At 41.0% G+C, this 22,677-nt stretch overlaps 1 protein-coding gene across 1 annotated transcript in view; it reads left to right on the forward strand.

Moving 5' to 3' along the window:
* Pik3c2g (phosphatidylinositol-4-phosphate 3-kinase catalytic subunit type 2 gamma) overlaps nucleotides 1–22,677 on the forward strand; it is a 334,840-nt gene that overhangs the window by 235,538 nt on the left and 76,625 nt on the right. Inside the window, exons 25-26 of the mRNA XM_040743461.1 lie at nucleotides 8,871–9,027; nucleotides 15,670–15,779. Coding sequence (XP_040599395.1) covers nucleotides 8,871–9,027; nucleotides 15,670–15,779 — 267 coding nt within the window. The remainder of the gene's footprint in view (nucleotides 1–8,870; nucleotides 9,028–15,669; nucleotides 15,780–22,677) is intronic.

Raw genomic sequence — 22,677 nt, forward strand, 5'->3', positions numbered from 1 at the left:
AGTAAAGCCTGGACCGACGTGAGCACTACTCACTTCCTTTCCCATCGTTTATCAGGTCCCCACTGTGTCAACTCTTCTGCTGCCTTCTTCAAGACATTTTCCTGTCTCAGGGAACCCTCTTCTGCTGCCTGCTGCAAAACATCCTCAGTGTCTATCCAGAATGCCTTCTTTTTCCTAAGCCATCAAGTGTTTGCCTCTCCTGACTCCCTATTTCCTTGTTTCTCTACGCTTTCCAGACAACTGCTATTAGCTGCATCTAGGTGACACAACAGAAATGTCAGTAATATCTTTTGAGATAGATGTAGACTCACATGTCATTAAGCTAGATGAAGAAGACATATATATATATATATATATCACCAGTTTTTTTAACCAATGGTAAGATGTTGTAGAGTTATATTTTATCAAACGTGACACAGTCAAGATACAAAACATGATTCTCCCCATTGCATCCCTTATGAAGGAGCCGCCCCTGCATGGGTGAGCTTGGCTACCTCTGATGTCCCAACCCTACTCTGTCCTTATCGCATGAAAGCCTTGCATCTATCCTTCCTTTCTGCGGTTACTTACATCAAGATGTCAAGAATATTATATCAATAGGAACATCTTGAATGTACTGTTTGAGGATTTTATTTTTTTACTGTAATATAATTATCTGGAGAGTCAATCCAAGCTGCTTTGTTTTCCAAAACTGTGCCTTGTGATTGACAAATAACATTCCACAGTCTGAGTGTAGTGCAGTCTGTGGAACCACTCATCTGTTGAAGGACATCTGGATCCCCCAAGGACTCTAACTACTAGGACTAAAGCTGCTGTGAACAACTCATGTGTGCAGTTCATGGATATAAGTCTCCATTTCTCTGAGATAAAATGCCCAGGACTGTAGCTATTAGGTTACAGGATGATTGTATATTGTTGTTGATTTCAATAAGTTGGTAACAAATAGCTCTTCAGAAAGGAAAATAATGTGCCAAAATGGAACGTTTGACGCACGCCTCTACCGACAAGGCATGAGCAATTCAGTTGCCGTGTTTTCACTCCTTCTGCCATCTCATTGCAGGTTTAGTTTGCATAAATCACCTTGAATACCTTTGCAGGTGTCTATTGATCATCCATAGTCATGAAATGTCTCTTCATACCTTTTGTCTATTTCCTAGTTATGTCATTTGAATGTTTAACTATTGAAATTTAAAAATATTTTTAAATCCATGCTAATTATTTGTTGCCTATATCATTTTCAAGGACCATCATCCAGATTTTAGATTGTCTTTATACCCTTTTGACATTGGTTTTCAACCAATGTTACAGACATGCTTAATTGCGTAAATGATGTGTCTGGCCCTGATCCCTCAAATCTCTCTCTTATTTTTATGACAATTTAGTAGGATCGTGCTTTGTATTAATTTTTAGTTTGTTTTTGCTTTTGGATAAGAGGCTTAGATCAAAGTATATGTATGTCTCTGGATACCCAATTGTGTCCAAGGGCTACCTATTGTCCTTTGAACTGTGTTCATAATATCATCAAAAATCAGTGTGCCATATTTGGGTAGTCTGTTTCAGTGTGATATATTCCATCCTGCTAACCAACATGTATAGCCTCCCACTGGTGCCCAGGGATAACACCCTGCTTGGAGGTAAGGATGCCACCTTGCAGCCTGGTAAGGTGTGACACATAATTGTGCAAATAGAATTGAAATCACTATTTTTTCTAAAAATATTTGGATGGAAGAGATTGATTCTGTTTTAAAATATTCTATTTTATCAGACTGTCCTTTTTGGGTTTTTTTGTTTGTTTGTTTGTTTTTGCTAAAGAGAACAGGTCAGGTTTTCCTGATTTTGTTTTTGTTTGTTTCCTATTGTCTGAATCTGTTGGTATTTCCACATCACCAACTTCTTTGGGTCCATATCTGAAATTTATGAGGCAAGAGACACTCAGGAAACATATAACCATGTTGTTTCATGAGGAGAGTACTGGTATCACTGGGTGGTATGTCTGTCATTTTCAGGGACATTAAATTGATCATTGGGTAGCATAAGGAAAGATAGTAGCATGTCTCTCAGGAATTTACCTCCAGCCTAGATCTTTTGACTCAGGTCCTAAAATGTGTGTTGTAATCCTGGAGACCTGCTTTGATAAGCCTCCAAGGCACTGACAGCAGTGTAACGTGGATACAAATGTCCATCATTCGAAATGATTCTCTTCTGTCTTCCTGCTACACAAGGAGGAGAAACTAATTGACATCACTGTTTGCTAATGTTCCAAGCTTTCCCATCTTCTCATTTATTATTTTGGAACATGTTTTAAGTCTTCCCACTTCTCTGCATCTGTCTGCCACAAACCCCATTCCAACATAAACTATTATCATATGAGATCAAAGCTGTGTACAAAAAAGCTCATCTGATCTTCCAAATACGCCATTCTTATCTCTTTGATATTGCAGATAGAACAATCTTTCCATAACATTATTGTTGATAGGTTTCAATTGCCTACATAGCAATGATATTTTTGTGGGGAAGTAATAAGACAGGGTCTCACATTTACCAGGCTGGCTGCAAACTTACTATGTAGCCAAGATGACCAGGGATTCCTGAGCCTTCCAACTCAACCTCTCCAGTTCTGGGACGACAGATGTGCCCCACCACACCCACATTTATGACACCCACATTCAAGACTTTGTGTCTGACAGGCAAATAGTCCATCAACTGAGCTAAGTAAATACCTACTGGTGCTTAACTGCAGTGTTCTGACATTTGAGAGTCCAGCCCTCCAGGTTCAAGTCACCTAATGAGCACCAACACGTCCTAAATGTGGGAGTCCTCAGTGGAGCAACCACTGGTAAATCTGACAGTGATCTTAGTGTGTTAACAACTTACACAATCCTTATGACAGTGATCTTAGTGTGCTAATGACTTTACACAGACCCTTAAGGCAGTGATCTTAGTGTGCTAATGACTTTACACAAACCCTTATAGCAGTGATCTTAGTGTGCTAAGGACTTAATACAGACCCTTATGGCCCTGATCTTAGGGTGCTAAAGGCTTTACACAAACTCTTATGGCCTTGATCTTTGGGTGCTAATGACTATACAAACCCTTATAGCAGTGATCTTAGTGTGCTAATGACTTTACACAGACCCTTATGACAGTGATCTTAGTGTGCTAAGGAGTTTACACAGACCCTTATGGCCCTGATCTTTGGGTGCTAATGACAATACAAACCCTTATAGCAGTGATCTTACGTTTGCGGTATGGCTACGTGGGCAGCTGACACAAAAGTAACAGTAAATGTCAAACATGAATAGCCTATCATTCCCTGTATGGAATAAACTTATGTCCTTAGTAGTTACTATGTGTTTATAATGCATTCTTATATTTCCAAAGATATCAGCATTTTTAAATCACCAAGCATCTCAGTACATATGCTGGAAGTCTAGAAAATACTCTCAGCATTTTTACAGAATGCTAGTTTTGGAGAAAGGCTAGTCATACATTTATACGAAAGTTAATTTTGGAAACAGAATGACAAAGTCATAACAAGTTTACTATGTGGTCTTCCCACACAAATGTTAAATTATCACCAGCTATTCACTATGTGGGCTACTTTTATTCTCTTTTCTGTATGTAGCAGAGTAGCATGAACATATTTCAGATGTGAAGGGCAGATAAAAGAAGGAAGAACACTTCCTCCTCTGCTGAAAACCATATATTTCATTTAGGTTTTTTTAAAAAAAAAAAGTCCTAAGACTTTCAGAAAGGAATAGGTTATCCTGAGGGAGATTTTTAAAACTGCTTTAGCATATCTTATTCATGTTGTATGAATGTATGTAATATGTGTGTGCCTGGGCACACACGTAGACGTCAGAGGACAAGTTGCAGAAGTGGGTTCTCTCCTTCCATCGTGTGGTTCTTGGGATCTAACTCAGATCTACAGATTTGGTGAGAAGTTTGGTGAGATACACCCCCACCCCCGCCCCTGTACCACTGACCATGCCCGTTTGGGCGTGGTCACAGGTGCAGGAGAGTAGGATTAGGTCAGGGGTTGGGACCCAACCTCGCTCTCTTGGTTCTGGTCTGGTCACAGAGAGCAGCCTGTGTGGATCCTTGGGGAGGGAACTCGCATCTGTTTCTTGTGTAAGTGCAGTCTGACCAAATAAAATTATATTAATCTATATTGAGCATAGTCCAGTGAATCTTAATCCACGAATCTGCAAGTTCCTCTACCCACTGATCCATCTTGGCAGCCTGGGGATATTTATCAGAAGGGAAACACCTTAATCTTTACCACTGAACCAGCACCAGATAAGGGAAAGTACAAAGGAAGGAGAGAGGAAAGGTGAGAAGACACACACACACAGACATACACACAGACACACACACACAGACACACACACAGACACACACACAGACACACACACAGACAGACACACACACACAGATACACACACACAGACACACACACACACACAGACACACACACAGAAACACACACACAGACACACACCCGCAGGCACACACACACACACACAGACACACACACAGACACACACACACACACAGACACACAGACACACACACAGAAACACACACACAGACACACACCCGCAGGCACACACACACACACAGACACACACACAGACACACACACACAAACACACACACACAGACACACACACAGACACACACACACAGACACACACACACAGACACACACACACAGACACACACACACAGACACACACCCGCAGGCACACACACACAAACAGACACACACACAGATGCGGGTGGGGAAGTGCAGGAAACAAATAGTTTTGAAAGGGTAGGAGAATAGAACAAAAGCAGATTCAGCTCTGATCTGGAAAACAATTCATGCCCTGGGCTTCTAATAACACAAAACCTCAGAGAGCAGCCTCAAGCCACAAAATCTATGATCTAGAATTAGGTTCATTTTTGAGTCAATTCACAAAGCACAGCACAGTTGAAGGTTATGTAATGTACAGGGACCGGATGCATCCCTTGTTGTAGCTAATATTTCCTTTCATTTACAGAAGACTCCTGATGTAATTGTTGTTTGATAAAGTTTATTGAAAGTGAGCAAAAAATATAAAAAGGGACGCTTTTACTTTGTCAGACTCCCTAAACATCTCAACTGTGTTATTTACACAGTGAGATCTGTTTCTTCAATATTATTGTTAGTTTGCATGATTCTCTAATTTGGATGTTTCTCTCAGGTACTTGAGTTTCTGTGTGGGGTTTCTGCACCTGAATTTCCATTGCAGTTGCCAGGGAAGAGGAAGGTATCATTTCATGGAGACAGAAGCATGTCAAGTTTCTAAGAGAAATCAGTTTGGCCAGTTGTAGTTTCATCAGCTGAAAAAAGAAAAGTATATCTGCCACATTAGAAATGCTCAGGAATTTGTAAGATTTTAGACTTCTCTAAAACGACTCCCAAAGCTCAATTCACAGTAAACATAGTATAAGATAGAAAAGAAAAAAACAGCATTTTGTAGATTTGTTTTGGATTATAGAAGTCTAGGATGCTGTGGTAGTTTGCTTGTAATTGCCCCCCCCCATAATCCCATAGGGAGTGGCACTATTAGGAGGCGTGGCTTTGTTTTAGTGGGCGTGACCTTGTGGGAGGAAGTGTGTCACTGTAGGGGTGGGGCTTTGAGGTTTATATACCCAGTGTGTCAGTCAATTTCCTGCTGCCTACAAGAGGTAGAACACTCGACCATTCCTCTGGCATCATGCCTGCCTGCATGTGTTTCCTAGAGCAGGGCTCTGCTTCCTAAAGGTTTTATAACATCCCAAACAGTGCCGCCAACTGGGGAGCTCATATTTAAATCCCCAAACAGTGCCGCCAACTGGGGAGCTCATATTTAAATGGTGAGCCTGTGGGGGAGGGACATTTGTTCTTCAAGCCACCACAATTAGCAAGAGTGAGAACGACAAGGGTACAAAATCTACCAAATGTATAACAAAGGGAAAGGTTCATGTAAGGACCCTTATAGTCAAGCAGTTTATAGTGATAAACCCAGGACCAAATTAAATCCTCAAATACAAAGTGGGAGGTGAGAAGGTAGAGGGAGGCTTAGCTGTGACAAGGTTCAGCTCTGCAAACACTCGTGACTATTTGAAGACTTAACAATAATATACAACAGTGATTTAAAGTGTACCAAGAGCTTTCTATGTGGCAGTAAGTGCTTTTCTGTCATCTAAGCTATGTGATCCTCTAAGTGTTATCAATAATACCATTTGGTAAAGAATGTGATCCAGGAGCCGTGATGGTAAGTGGCTCACAAGGGAGAGAACTAGTGATGCCCAAAACTCAAATTTGAGATCTGGATCACAGGACCTGTAGCCTGGGCTCTGTGCACAGAGCCTCCTCTAGCCACAGCAACCCCAGAATGCACATCACTCTCCGTGGTCCAGGTTCATCTCCATGATCCAGGTTCATAAATGTTTCCCACGTTGGGCCTCTCAGGAGGTCTAACAACTGAGTGTTTGGTACCCAATTCAAACTCCAGAAAGTGAAGTCACAGCAAGTTCAGGATCAGAGCCTATGTTTTTATCTTGTGTTCCCAACATCTCTTCCCCAGCTTTGCTGAAATATGGATTCAAAAAGTGCCTCCTAGAATGAGTGGAAAGGCCCAACACCAAAATTTAATGATCACAGTTTGAGAAGTTGAGCTGGCACGTGAGAGGTTGCTCAGTGCAGGTGCTCAATACCTTTCATTGAGTAAGTGTAGCATGAATAATAAAAACCCAGTGACAGATATCAGGGTAAAAGCTGAAGATCAGAGAAGCAATGTGGCCGTCACGAGAGAGTTCTCTCATTTACCAGTGCTCAGACTGGAGAGGTGATCTGAACCTCAGACCGCTCCCAATTGCATTTCTCCTCAGACTGCAATAAGCTCCTATCTCCTCCTGCCTTACAGTCCTTTCTAGTGCTAGGATTGAAGGCAAGGGATCCCCCATGCTGAAGTAACCTTTGTTTGAACTGTTTCTCCTTTTTAGACTGATTGACTCTTGTGTAGCCCAGGGAGGCTTGAACTCAGAGAGGTCTGTCTGCCTCTGTCTCCCAAGGTCTGGGATTAAAGGTGTGTGCCACCATTGCCTGGCCTCTGTGTCTAACTAGTGTGGCAGCTAGGGTAAAAGGTGTGTGCCACCACTGCCTGGCCTCTATGGCTAACCAGCGTTACTATCTTTGCACTCTGATCTCCAGGCAAGCTTTATTTGTTAGGTAAAAAAACAAAATATCACTATAAATTAGTTATTGGGTAAAGAAAGACAAAGCAAGCCAAGTGAAAGTCATCATGTTTTATAAAATACAAACTTTATTATTGCATTTGAGACAGGATCTCACCTCTGAGATCAGGCTAGGCTAACATGGAACTAAATGTGTAGTCTAGGCTGGCCTCAAACTCAGAGTCTGTCTTAACCTCTGGAGCACTGAGATTCGTAGGTGTGAACCACAGTGCTCAGCGTTAAAGTCACACTTGAGCACAGCCATAAGCAAACGCTAGTCTAGAAAATGTTTTGAGTAGCTTTTCCATTTGCATTCTCACACTTTGGAAAGGTCTAGTTAAGTCACATTGGCGGGATTTCCAGGTGGACTAAATTGTTATTAAAACAGCAAAGCCTGTGTCGGCATAGGACACTATTCTGTTCTAAAGTGACCCTGAACTGCCTCTCAGTTTCTTCAGCTGCAACTTGGTGCCACCTTCCCTGAACTGAACTGTCACATTTGAAACATGCTCAATTCTATTTTACCTGCAACTGTGTCCCCATCTAGATGCTGTGGGAGACCTATAAGACGAGTTTGTGTAAAATCCCCCTTATCGATCTAACAGCTGAGGCCTCATCTGATAGAGATACCTCTGTCCCTCCCCCTATCGACTTCTCTTAGAGATGCTAACACTTCATCTCAGGATTATCATGTCCCAAATAACATGGGACCACAGGGGGCAGTGTGACTTGTGTGAAAACATGGTCTCAGGATTATCATGGCCCAGATAACATGGGACCACAGGGGGCAGTGTGACTTGTGTGAAAACATGGTCTCAGGATTATCATGGCCCAGATAACATGGGACCACAGGGGGCAGTGTGACTTGTGTGAAAACATGGTCTCAGGATTATCATGGCCCAGATAACATGGGACCACAGGGGGTAGTATGACTTGTGTGAAAAACATGGTCTCAGGATTATCATGGCCCAGATAACATGGGACCACAGGGGGGCAGTGTGACTCGTGTGAAAAACATGGCCCCCATGTCCTCCTGTGCTCAGTGCTTTTACTGAGCCATGTGTGGAATGAATTATGACTATCTTTAAAAGAAAACAAAAAAAACCTCCCTGTTTACTAAGCATATGACAGGGAATTGGTTACATCTGTTGTTGTTTCGCAAATTATCTTCTGGAAGAATTTGTTATTATAATATCTTAATTTTTATCCAAACTCTCATTCTAAGGAGTCTGCTATCCAAGGGAAGGAAAATGGCTTTTAAGGCACTGTAATGTTGAACTTAAGTTCTACTTTATTGTCTCAAACTGCATTAGTAAATACACTTTCAGTGACAACTTTGCACAGCTCTAACTTGCATTGCTGATTAGAGTCAATCCTCTTTCAGTAGATACAGTCTGTCCAAACGTAACTGGGAATTAAACATTTAAGACAGTATAAATGGACAGAGTAGCACTCCTCACGCTGTCTTCTCCATTGCAGCCCAGTTATTCAAAGCCCTCAATTACTAAGTTTTTCCACAATGACCCACAGTGGACTAGGAAAAGAATCCAGTAGAAATAACATTGTGGTAATGGCCGTAAACACCAGGTCTTCTCCTCATGACTGCTATTGTTTTTTGTTTACAGGGACAGAGCCCCTTTCATTTTTACTTCAGAGATGGAGTACTTTATTACCGAGGGTGGAAAAAATACTCAGCATTTTCAAGACTTTGTGGAGCTTTGCTGCAGAGCTTATAATATTGTCAGGAAACGCAGCCAGCTGATTCTGAGCCTCCTAGAAATGGTAAGTCCCTTGGGGAAATAACAAGTCCTGAGCTCCATTCCTGTCTACTCCAGTGATCTATTTCTCCTAATGGGTAGGAGTTCCCCCAATGAGCTTTTAAAACAGAAAAGAGTGAGCAAGAGACGTGTTCTAATGTTGCATTTGGGGGAATCCTGTATAGAGTTGACGAAAGTTCCAGGAAAGTCATTTAAAAAAAAATAATAATGTCTTTGGTTGCATTGTCTCTTTTTTGAAAACTGCCTCAAAATTATTTGATTTACATACATTGTCACCCTAATGATGTAGGTGAGGCAAATTCATCCTGGCTCCCTTGTCTCAATATCTATCTGCCTTTGAACACTTGACCATTATTCAGATTGTGAAATGTAGGATCAAGAATACAAACTCTGGGCTTAGAGCGATATCTCAGTGGTTTAAAAGCACAAATTTCTCTTACATAGGACCTGAGTTCAATTCCAAGTACACTCATCAGGTGACTCATAACTGCCTACAACCCCAGCTCCAGGGATCTGATGCCCTCTCCTGCAGTCTACAGGCACCTGCATGCAAATAGTCACATAACCATATACAGACACACATGCATGTACATTTAATTCAAAGCAAAATAATTCTAAAAGTGTGACTGATTAATTAGTGATCAGACTGTAGACTCATGCATTTAGTGGCCTATACTGGGCCTACTGAGCTGTAGTCCTGTCTTCTCTGGGTCAGGGAGGACTTCATGATTAATTCCAGTGTCCACTGCAAAGACATGAGGAATCATCACATAGCGTAAGGGAAGAAGAACACAATAGAAACGTCTCTTGGAGAATGAAGTGGTGGTTTCCTTGAGTGCATACACCCATGGTAATCTGCCTGAAGGAGTGGCGTACCACTTGTCCATCACTGTGTGATTTGAAGTCAATCAAACACAACTGACTGGGAATTTTCCATGCTGCTCATAGTTATTAAGGTGACAAACTTGATGGTTGGGTCTCTATTGTCCTACAGTCTTCAACAGCATCTAGATGGGGACACACTTATAGTAAAATAGAATGCCAGGCTGGTACATTAATGGTTACATTCTTTGAGTATGCTTATATTTAACACTAAATACTGTTTCCTTACTAAATTAGGGTAACAGCTTTTATCTTATGGAAATGATGGATAAATGATCTAGTAATGAATGCATCATATGGACCAGGCATTTTGCTAAGGTACTTACAGATTAATTTTAATAACTCTAGCTGATAATGAACACAAACGACTAATGATGGACTAATAGAGTTGAGTTTAGTTAATTAACATGATAATATAAGATCATTGTTAAGTTAATTTAAACACTGTCAGGCTAAGGAAGCATTTCAGTAGGTAAAGTGCCTACCTGTCACTACAGACAATTGGATGTAAGGGTACACACTTGTAATCCCAGAACCCAGAGCCTGCAAGGAAAGGGGAGGAGGACCAAAAATTCAAGGTCATCTTTGTTCACAAAGAAAGTTTGAGGATAGCCTGGACTACATGAAATCCTCAGTCAAAATTAAGGCAATAAATAAATCAATTAAAGGGGTACTGACCAATACAGGATCATGCGCACATGTGTATAATTTAAATCTGTATTAGTAGTGATTAAAGTTGAAGATTCAGTTTTTCAGCCTCACTAGCTACTTCTCCACCATTCATATTTTTTAATGTGTGCTTTTGTTTGTTTGTTTGTTTGTTTTTCCTGTACTAGGAATTGAACCTAGAGCTCTCCCACTAAATCACATCCCCACACCTCAGGATCTCCAAGTTAACTTCCAACTATATCCAGCAATCCTTACTTGCCCATCTGTGTTCTAGCTCCCAGTTCCGTGAGACTCTACTGCTTTTATGGGATACCTTACAGTTTATGAAAAGCTGATTCCATGATACAGATGTCCAGAACAAAACCCATAGTGGAGTCTCATGGAGCTGTTTCTCCAGTGATGTTAAATTATGCTGGATGACGATTAAATGCGATGAGCTAATAAATATGATAGCAAATCATCTCAGTGAGTAGGAACATCTTGCCGAGATCTTTTCATTTGTTCAGTAAGCTTTCTGCATTCCTTTAAAAACATTTACCATCCGGGCATTGGTGTTGCACACCTTTAATCCCAGCACTTGGGAGGCAGAGGCAGGCAAATCTCTGTGAGTTTGAGGCCAGCCTGCTCTACAGAGCAAGTTCCAGGACAGCTTCCAAAACAATACAGAGAAACCCTGTCTCTAGAAACCAATATATATATATTTATCATAGCAACTAATCATTAAAGGATTTAAAGATTAGGCCAGGCATGATGACTTATGCCTGTAATTCTAGCAGTCAGGAGGCTGAAGCAGGAAAATTACAGTTTCAAGGCTATCTTGTCTCCTACCATAATAGCAAAAATATTGTAATTTATTTAATTTAAGGGAAATAAGAGTGCTCAAAAAGGACCCAAGTCCAGTTCCCAGCACCCACATCCAGAAAGTCATAATGACCTGTAAATCCAGCTCTGAGTAATCTGATGCCCTTTTCTGGACTCCATGAATACCCACCTACAAGCCTCCCTCTCCCTCTCCCTTCCTCCCTCCCTCCCACTCTCTCTCTCTTTCTCTGTCTCTCTCTCTCATACACACACACACACACACTACATTTTAAAATTCAATATATAATACTTTAATCCTGTTTTGAAATGATTTCTCACATAAATAGTAAGACACACCTGCCTGAGATTTAGTTGAATCTAGCCTGACTTTTAGGATAAGGGTGAAGAATGGCAGTGGCGGTCACTCACATATACTAAACAATAATCTTAGATTTTAACTCATAGAAACAGAATGAAAAATTGGAGGCGGCGCAGAACACTAAATACCACAGATAAATCCTTACACAACTGTGATGTGTGGTTGCCTCAGTTTCAGGTCCTCTTTTCCCAGTTCCCCTGCTTTACTCCAGTGTGAACCCTGTAGGACTCTTCAGATAAAGTCTTCAGTGGCTATTTCAGGACCACACACTCTCCAGCTAAAGCTTCTTTTAAAATTAAACCCAAGTTTAAATCCATGAAAACTTGCTTTCTACATACACATTTAATATGACCTTTTTCTCCATTCTGACTCTCATGTTGGCATCTTTAAATACAGTTCAGTGCACTACACCATGACCCAGTTACAAGTTGAGAAATACTTGGCACAGGTCATCCAGGCTGGCTTCTTCGAATGATCGATACCCAGGATCACGAGGCACAGGCGTTCAGTGGGTTCAATGAGGAGTTAATGACCCATCCTCGGCAGAAAGTGTCTTGTTGCCAGATATCTGCAGTGCTTTTGTTTCCTCATGGGAGAGGCAAGCAAAAAGTAATCTATGTAATTCCCATCTTGCTTAAAAGGAACATCTGTAGGAGACCCAAGTGTGTTGCTGGCTGAGTTCACTATCATAAAAGCCTGGGTTTCGTCAGCTTTTCTCCCATTAAAAAAATCAATATCAGCTATTATGGAAGACTCTCAAAGAACACAGGGACCAATTCACCCAGTTTCAAATGTTTATCACTCCCATTATTATAGAAGATATTGCTTGGCTGAAATCTTTCTAGATTCCCTCTACATTAAGGAAGGAGCACAGCTTCCGTAAGTGATGTTGTCAGAATAGAGCTGGACTTAGTAGAAGAATAGAAACAAAAGTCCTGTCCTTAAAAACAAAAGGCTCATCCATCCCGTGCTTGTGCCTGTTCATACCTGCCTGTTACAGCTGTCCTCTCCCTCCATATCACCCGTGCCCTCCAGACAAAACCTATGAAACACAATGTAATAGATCTGAGAACAGGCACTGTTAAGTAGGATTAGCTACGGAGAGATCCATATTTCCCAGTGTTACCACACTCTAAGACTCCACTCCAAGGAATGGGACACATGAAAGGTGGGCTTGTGTCTTTTTAGCCATTAGGTAGTCACGTGATGGAGACCGAGTTGGATTCATCTGGTTTGTCACAGACTGAACATGTCATCTTACATAGACAGATGATAGACTACACAGAGGTGGAGAGACACAGGCAGATTATAGACAGAAATGAAAGGAGAATGAAAGTCAAATTCCACAGAATCTGGTCTTAGCACGTGGATGATCATGGAATAGTTAAAGAGACTCCCATTCAGTAAGTCCACAGATGTCTCTGGAACTCCTAGTACTAGAGATGAGATTAAAAACTAATCTAGATTCTACTTTGCCAAGGGAAATGTGTTTCTCTAGGCCAGGGTTTTGTATTTAGTAGTCAATATTAAATTTGTGAGTAGTGGAGTTTTAAAGCCTAATAAGACTCAGTGTTTTTCTAATCATTTACTCATCCATCCGTGCAGTCATTATCGATCAAATATTCATTAGATTCCAATTACTTACAAAGCATCGTACTAGACAACATAAACAATCTCAATGCTGAGTAAAGGTTCACGTTCTCTTCTCAAAGAACTTCTAGCCTGACATAAACAAAATGTGATCAGAACTGGAACACAGTACTTTAAAAGAGATCAAAGCAAGATAAAGGTTTCTAGTAGATAAGAGAGGAAAAGTGAGGGCATTCTTAGCTGGAGAAAAAGATAATTATACATATAATACATACACACACACACATATGTAGAATGCATTCCACCAATATCTTTGGTGTACTGGCCTTAGGGTGATCTCTTAAATGGAGAGACAGAGGTCATGCACTCTCTTGTGTTGTAAAGACTGGGTAAGGTGGCAGCTCCCTTGGGCAGAAAGGAAGGACTTTGCAACTGGTTATACCTTGTCCTGTATCCATGAATCTGTTTTCCCCATAGATCCCTTAATATATATATATATATGGAGAATAAGAGGTGGGAAAGAGGAGAAAAACCATAGATGAAGAGAATTTGTTCATTTCTGAACTCATGTGGTCAGGCTTACCAGCACGCACCTTTGACTTGCAGGGTTCCCTGTGTTTCAGTTGTCATCTGTGTGCTAATGACTACTCAGGCATCATCTGCCATTGTGACTTTGAACTGTTTCATCCCTCCATGTATCCAATCATTTCTAATTTCTCTATATATTGCACGTGTGAACATATATATATGTGTGTGTGTATGTGTGTGTTCATATATATGTGTGTGTGTATGTGCATATATTTCCCATAAATATTCAGTTTATGAAATTTCTGAAGTATGGGGGCTAGAGAACTCTCAGAGGCCAGAGGCTCTGGATTCCCTGAGCCTGGGTAACAGGATGTCGTGTTCCTGTTAGCAACTGACCTCAGGTCATCTGCGAGAACAACACAAGCTCTTAATTGCGGAGTCATCTCTTCAGTGCCACTTATGTATATTTAAACCCAATAATGTCTCCATGACAAACCAGTTCCCAGTCCAGCCTTGTCTTTGGCCTCTTGTCATTCATCTTTAACTTCAACCATGGAGATCTTTCTCTCAGTTGGTTCTTGTACGTGCTACTGGCATGCTCTTGACTTGGAAATGCATGTTTTCATGCTTTAGTATTGCTGAAATTTCTTACTCAGTCTCTTTCTGTGGCTGTTACTTGACATTTGGACACATGATAGTCTGTGTTCCAGAAGTGTTGCTGGGATTCTCTCTGAGCACACCAAGAACATCATGGTCTCTTATGTGCATATGTCTTTCAGTCCTACTAAGGACAATGGCAAGAATCCCTGTTTCCCATAGGAATATCTCTGGCTTCATCCATCCTCCATTACAATACACACACATTCCATCCTTATTGATAGGACTAAATTCTCAATGCATGAGTTTCTCTATTCTAGGACAGAATATTTATCATATCAGTCACAGAAGTGTTGATGATATCTTTTCCTCCTCCATCTCCTCTAATATCTTCCTCCTTTTCTTCTTCTACTTCTTAGAAAAAAATAATAATAGCAAAAAGCTTTTCCTCAAAAATTTGTCTACAAGTAAAATGAATAATATCCCTCAACTCTACAGTGAACCGTAAACACAATATCTTCTTAAAGATGAGAAAAACACACAGATCTAACCCTAATTATTTCCTTGCTTTACCAATATTTAATGAGCATACTTGCCACTTATGCAGAGGAAATTGTACAGAGAGAGCTGTAGAGTCCGAGAGTTGACTTTCATACTGTGTCCTTGTACCTTTAACCTGGACGTATTACCCACATCTTCTGCAATGCAGCCTTGTCCTCTTGAAACAAATCTAATTTGCATTTTGTGAACCATCATATGATGAAGAAGATTTTGATTATTCAAGAATGTGTCAGATAATTTTGTGCTCCTTAAGATGTGAGGAAATGAAGGCTTAAGAGAGTCAAGGAGCCTTCTCAAAATCACACAGATTTTAAATGGTGGGTCCAAAAATTCTCATGAGGGAATAGTTGTGCAGCCATGCTTTCTTCACAGCTTCATGATAGGACCACAATGGAATCGCTACTGTGCAAACGCGTCACCAGCTGCAATGGTTCTTTATGTCCCCGTTGCTGTTTATCCCCACCATTAACTACCCAAGGTTTAAAAACATGAAATTATATCCATTCATAGAGATGAAATGAAATGCACATTAAAACAAATGTAAATGTCCGTGTGTCTATCCCCAGAGTGAACCAGGGAAGCTTGACTCTGTCTGCATTTGTTCTTTCCATTTCTGTTCTGGGTTTTGTTGATACAAAGATGTTGCATGCTGGACTGCCTGAGCTAAGTGGAACCGAAGACCTAAAATACGTCTATAACAATCTCCGCCCACAAGACACAGAGCTGGAAGCCACAAGTCATTTTACCAAGTAAGATGAACTACACATGTGCATGTGTGTTGACATATGGTCTACATTTGAGGTGATCTCAGGTTAACTAGTCATTGGTATGACACTGACATATCTAGAACCATCTGTGCTCCCATTTTCAAAGAACAGAAACAGAGAAGTATGTGTGTGCCTACAAGCAGAAGGCCTTAGCTAGTGTCTCCTCAGATGCCACTGTTTGCTTACCACCTTCTTTTTCTAGTAAATTGCTCAGTAAGAGGTCACTGCAAAGAGTGAGGGCTGGAATGAATAAATTGGTTGTTCTACTTGAACTCTGTCCAGAAAAACAATTTGGAGAAAGAGATTTATGAAGAGAAACAAGCCCGCCACTTTTATCTGCAAGACAATACAAATATTGGGATATTTAGTCAAAGGCCTGTGACTGGCACCTAACTTTAATCTGTGTTTCATTAACCAAATCTGGGAAACACTGGTGTACTTCAAGGTAAGAGTCTCACTAGAATGCAGAGAATATCAGATAGATTCCGAGGCTCTGGGCAAAGGATGGTGATTTTTTTTATACTGTAACAGTGCACAGAGATTTTCTTTTTGAATGGAGAGTTTAATTCTCAGGCTATTTCAAGTATTCAGTGAACGTCAAAGAAAGCAGACAGAACTCTTTCCTGCCTGTGACTTTCCAGAGTGACTCATATTTGACTCTCTCAATCACTAATATTTTCAACACATATTGCATTATTTTCACTAGAACTTATGCTTTGGAAATATCAGCTAAATGAAAACCCCTCCTGGGTTTGAGTGTCCTCCTCCATTCCCATAAATCATGCACAATGAAGAACATCTCATTGCAGGGGTTCAGTGAGGCTTCAACTGGGAAAGCTCACTCACATTGGGAACTTCTTTCTCATGAACTTCAGTAGACAGGCAGCTTGACTAGTGGTAGAACTTAAGGCCAATGACAGAATTAAAGAATGATAGGCTAGGAGGATCCTTACATTGCTGATTGTGACAATAAAGATTCAAAAGAGAAAACCGAGATGCATAGGACTGAGGGTCTTCCCTGCCACCCACAGAAGAAAGAAGATGGAGTGTCATCTTTCTGTTCTGGAATCTTTCCAGGAGTCAGCCCTGAAAACTAGATGATATTGCTAAGTAACGCTTGGCAGAGCCCTTGCTAAGATGAGGTGAACTTTTCTGGTACCTGTTTATTATTTTTTAATATATCATTAGAGATTCATTAGGAAAAGCTGGTGGGAGGGTTACTTGCTTGCTTTTTCACTCTTTAAAAAATGTCTTCAGCTTAGGAGGCTGAGACAGGAGGACCGCCATGAACAAAGTTAGCCTGGAGATGACAGTTAATTCCAGTAAGCCTGGGCTACAGTAAAAGACCCCATCTCAAAGCAGCAACAACTAAACTAAATAACCTCTTAATTAAATACATGCGCATGCATTCACAGGGAGAGAGAGGAAAAAGAAGTAAAATCACAAATATTGACTACTAGCTTTATGGCGTAAGCAGCATAGACACTGGGTTTCAGGGTTCAGGAGTTCTCACATAATCTCAGCTCATGGCAATAGCCACCCAGGAAAACTCCCAGCCTCACCTTGGAAAGAACAGAACTCACAGCACAAACCCTGCAGGTCCAGGAGCTGAAGGCAGCTCCAAGGATTCTATCAAAGGAGGTCATTCTTCCAAACAACCGCCTACCCCTGGTCCTATTAATTATAGGTAGAACAGGTGGGCTTATATGGCACCTACATAGCACCTCCCATCAGGTTACTCCTTCAAGAGAGGATATCAGTGGAGTCCCTTTCTTTCTGTGCACTGTGGTGTGACAGACAGAACTATTGACATGGCAGAGGGGCACGGTAGAAACTCCGGGAACAGCCTGCAGGGAGGCAGAAAATGTAAAGGAAGGCAGTGTGTGGCTGGGCTTCAGAGCCTGTGTTTGAGCTGACACATGGCTATATTTGGGTAATTACGGTATAGCCTTTGCCGAACAGTTCTTCCTATCACATCGGTACATAGATACTAAAGAAGAGAAAGCTATCATACCCTGGCCGGAGGAAAACTACAGACAGACTTCATTAGACAGTTATATTTTGCACATCTCTTGGTAAAGGGTCCCAGTAGCCGCTTATGAAATAACCACACCAAAGCTAATATTAAATATAGTTGTTTGGCCAATGGCTCAGGCTTCTCACTTGCTAGCTCCATCTATAAGTTAAGCCATTTCTAATAATCCATGTCTTTCCGTGAGGCTCTTGACTTGCGGTTACCTGGTATCTTGATTCCGCGGGAGCTACATGGTGACTCCCTGACTCTGCCTGCCTTCTCTCTGCATCTTTGTGTTTCTAGCCTAGCCGTGTTTTTCCCAGACATTGGCTGAAACAGCTTTATTTATCAACCAATAAAAAGCAATGCAAATTCTCAGTCTGCAGGACATCCCACATCAGTACCTCTGCCAGGGCAATTGCACAGTTGCAGAAGTCCTTTTCTTCTAATTGAATTTTCTTCTACCACTTTGTAGAGAAGCAGGTTTTAAACTCACTCTCCATTGCAGGATTGTCGCATGAATAATAAAAACCCAGAGGCAGACACTGTAGTGCAAGCTGAGATCAGAAAAGCAAAAGCAGCCAGTCGCTAGCTCTTACCTCTAACTCAGACTGGAAGGGCTGATCCTGTCTCCACGAATCCTCAGCGTACAATGCAGACTGCACTATTCTCCACTGGGCTTCAGACTATAGTCCCCTGAGTTCCTATCTCCTCATGCCTTATACTTCTCTCTCAACCCAGCCGTATCACTCCTGTCTCCACCTCTCTAGTGCCGGAATTAAAGTTGTGTGATCCAAGTGCTAGGATCGCCGTTTCTCATTTAGACTGGATCAGTTTCAGGTAGCTTAGTGTGACCTGGAACTAGCATAGATCAGCTTGCCTCTGTCTCCCAAGTCCTGGGATTAAAGGTGTGTACCACCACAGCCTGGTTTCTATGGCTAACTAGTGTAGCTGCTGGAATTAAAGGTGTGCATCACCAGTACCTGGTTCTATGGCTATGACTAGTTTTGCATTTTGCTCTCCAGGGGCTTTAATATTATTAAATCATAAATAATATATCATCACACAGGATTAAGCAGCCTCTAGTTATGTAAAACAGAAAACATCATCCCTGTGTTTAACAATACTTCATCTTACCATTGCCTATATCTTCCTTTCAACCCTTCTAGTCTGAGTGTCTCTGCCAAAACTTATTCATCCCTTTCTATGACCTCCAATGAAAAATTTTCCAGGATAGGTAATTTTCATGATGCAACATTCATCCTAGGTTTGTCTATTTAACTCATATATAAATCATAAATTTTTAGAGGGGACATGTGACCTTACTTTCAATCCTACTTAAACATAAGATTCTAGACAACTAACATATCACCCATGAAGCCTTGGTTTTCAGCACTCACTAATTTTTCGTCTCATGAGTCTACAGGATAAGCCCTTTTCATGTACTGTTTATTGTGATTACAAAGTGACTTGCATAAGTCATCTTTACTAATACTGTGGTTGGTTACATTTCTCCTGAGTAAATCAGGGCAGGGGTATATTCCAACTTTCCCATTCCCAAGATTATCTGAACATGGAACAAGCCCTATTTGAGAGTAAGTGCAATTGAAACACCCAGCTGCAACTGGTGAGACCAAGGACCAAGCCCTACCCTAACCCCTCATTAAGGCTGAGCATGGCACCCCAACCTTGGGAATGGGCTCCAACAAGCTAGCTTATGCACAATAAACAAATACCCAAGGTAGAGCTTTGCATGGTGCAGGTCCTGTTGTGTTTTTTATAGCTTCATTGTCATAAAACCCCTGTGAAGTAGTAAAATTCCTAACTACATCTTTAGATCAGTAAAGCAAAACCCAAGAGAAATGAAACAAACTGCAAGACATAGCCAGCCAGAAACACAGCCGTGTGATGGGTGGAGATGATGTTCTAGCATGTGGAGTATCAGCCCGGACTCTGTAGGCTTGGGGTCATCTCTTCTACATGCAGGTTCTCAGACACCTGTCACTCCATAATCCAGGTGGCAGTTTAATCAGGATGGCCTTCACCTTTCCCAGGCACTAATCCTCACATCTGAGTTCCTCTAACCTCAGCAAAAATAGAAACACTTGCCCCCAAATACTATCTCCATCCATTTCTAAGAGCTCCTTGGATGTTTTTGTGCAAAACCTGATGTATTTGCTGCCTTTGCAGACTCCTCTGCAGTAGCTCCCCAGAAGTTCCTTTCCTTCTTGTGTCATTTGTCGCCATTCCCAGATGGATTGAAATGATCCCTCTGTTTTCTTCTCAGCAAAATCTCCCGTGAGATTCACTGTTTTCTTTTCTTTTCTTTTTCCCCACCTTGTGTCCTTCATGTGTTTTTAGTTTATTTTTTTAATTTCAGTTTTGCAATCCAACCACAGTTCTTCCTTCCACCTACTCTCCCTCCCCCTTAGACCATGCCCATCCACTCCTCCCACAGAGTAAGGGATCCCACTCCCATGGGAGTCAACAAAGCATGGCCAATTAAGTTGAAGCAGGACCAATCCCCTCCCCCCTGTATTAAGGCTGAGAATGACATCCTACCATAGGGATGGCCTCCAGCAAACTAGTTCATGCACCAGAGATAGATGCTGGTCCTGCAGTCAGGGGCCCCTGAGACAGGCAAAGCTAAACAACAGTCGTTAAAGGCTAGCATCACAACCAAAATTATAAAAGATTCATTCTTTCTTAATCCCCAAGAGTCTCACTAGCATACTTTATCCTGAGGTTTCAGTAGAACACAATTTTTTTTAGATCTCATGTGTCTATTCAGATCTTCTTCAGGTTCTTTGGCTAGGACGGACAACTCAGGGATGTTTCCTAGTTCGCATACCATCTAACACAGAGAACTTGATACAGAAGGTCCAGAAATGCCTGTCATTTGTGCCTGTGTTTCCTTACAGTACAAAAACTGTTTCCTATGGTCTATTATTTGAATATTTTGAATTTCTAAGATTTGCATCAGTATTTCTTCTTTAAATCCTTAAACAAGGAATAGATTAGTTTTTTTTATTTTAAATCTAGGTCGATTATAAATAATAAGGCAACTTAGGTAGAGCATTTGCGATTTAAATAAATGTTAGAAATTATATGTACCACTTTACAACCATCTTTGAGTACCCAAAACATACTTTGTCCAGAATTTCCCAAAGATAACAAGATCCAAAGATGGTCAAGTCTCTTACGTATTGTGACATAATGTGTATACATGACCTACAGCATGCTCTTATTTTCCTGTGGTCATCTCTAGATTACTTTTATAATAATAAAACAAAATTATAAATAGTCTTACATTATAATAGGCAATATATTAATTATTATATAGATACTTTTATACTAAAACAATGGAAATAGTACATAACCTACTGTGTTATTCAGAGACTGGTGGCAATAGGGAAATGTCTGTCTGTGTTCTGTACAGAAAAAAATATATTTTCAAACTATTTTTAGCCTATGGTTAGTTGAACTTATAGCTGTGGAGGTCACAGAGGTCAAGTGTACTTTCCTATAAATCATATTGTCCTTTTTAGCATCTTCTCTAGCATCACATGAATTTTAGAATTGAAAAAGGAAATGCTTATTCACGGAGAAAGAAGCAAGTCCTGTAATGAAGCCATCATGGATATTTGTTACTTTGGTGGGGAGCATTACACACACACACACACACACACACACACACACACACACACACACACACACACATTAATTATATGTTGAAGTTGAGAGGGATACATACAGCTTCCATGTTTATGTTCTTTTATTCTCTTCCTTTGTTCTGAGATTCTTAAAGCCTTTGTGCTCCTGCTTATTCTGAAGTAATTACCAAGTTCCAGATAAAATAAGACAAGGGAATCCACCCACTCACTGTCACCAGGATCACAGCTTGTGGGGAGGGCATGAGTGGAGACTGAGCCTCGTGAAGTGTACCCTTATGGTCACCCTAAGTCCCAACATCCTCCCTACACTGTTAGCATCAGGAGGCTCCTTCCCCTTCAACCATGCCTGAGACTTGGAAGCCAGCACTGGCTCCTTCTATCTGAATGTATGAGCAACACAGATTCCTTCCCAGCCCCTGGGAGTGTTCATTCAGGTCAAGACATGATTGTAAGTATTTCTGAGGATATTACATGCTGTTAGGCACTGAAAATTATATTGCAATTAAGAGTATAGAGAGGAAAAGAAAAATCCAAGTGGCTTCCTGTTCACCAAGGCTTTCTTCACATCATTGCCAACGCCTCTCTCTTCCCCAACTCCATCCTACCCCTTCTTGAGGAGGAGTGCAGCTGAGTGGAACCAAGAAAGTATCATGACTCAGGCCCCTGCAAATTGATGCTTTCATGGAATATCTCCGTGAAGCCCACTGTGAGGCAACAAAGAAAACCATCCATTAAAATCCTGTCCAAACGGGTTATTTCAGAATTGTCAATCACTCTCAACCCTCTGTTTAGCTGTCCTTAGAAACAGATAACCTTCTTCGCAGATGGACCAGAGTGGTAAGTATAGATTCCACCGCCCACCTACCCTCCCACATCTAGACAGTGATTTTCACAGCATCCATTTTCCTCTGAAAAAGTGAGAGGAGAAATTGTCCATGATACCCAGAGACCCCTTGGACCTGGCATGCAGATTCTGCCATTCAGATACCATACAATCTACTGTTCTTCAACTAAAAGCTAACTTGAAGCAATGCAAAACTTCAACTTCAAAGAAAAATAAATCTGACCTTTGAAAGATAAATGACATGCACAGACTCAAACAGTAATTTACAAATTGCCATAATGTAAACTGTTTCATTCCACAACAGTGTCAGAAACCAACAGGACCTATCTGGTGTCACCTGGAAGTAGG

The sequence above is a fragment of the Mesocricetus auratus genome, unplaced genomic scaffold (genome assembly GCF_017639785.1).
Source record: "Mesocricetus auratus isolate SY011 unplaced genomic scaffold, BCM_Maur_2.0 Super-Scaffold_100001, whole genome shotgun sequence".
NCBI classification, from domain to species: domain Eukaryota; kingdom Metazoa; phylum Chordata; class Mammalia; order Rodentia; family Cricetidae; genus Mesocricetus; species Mesocricetus auratus.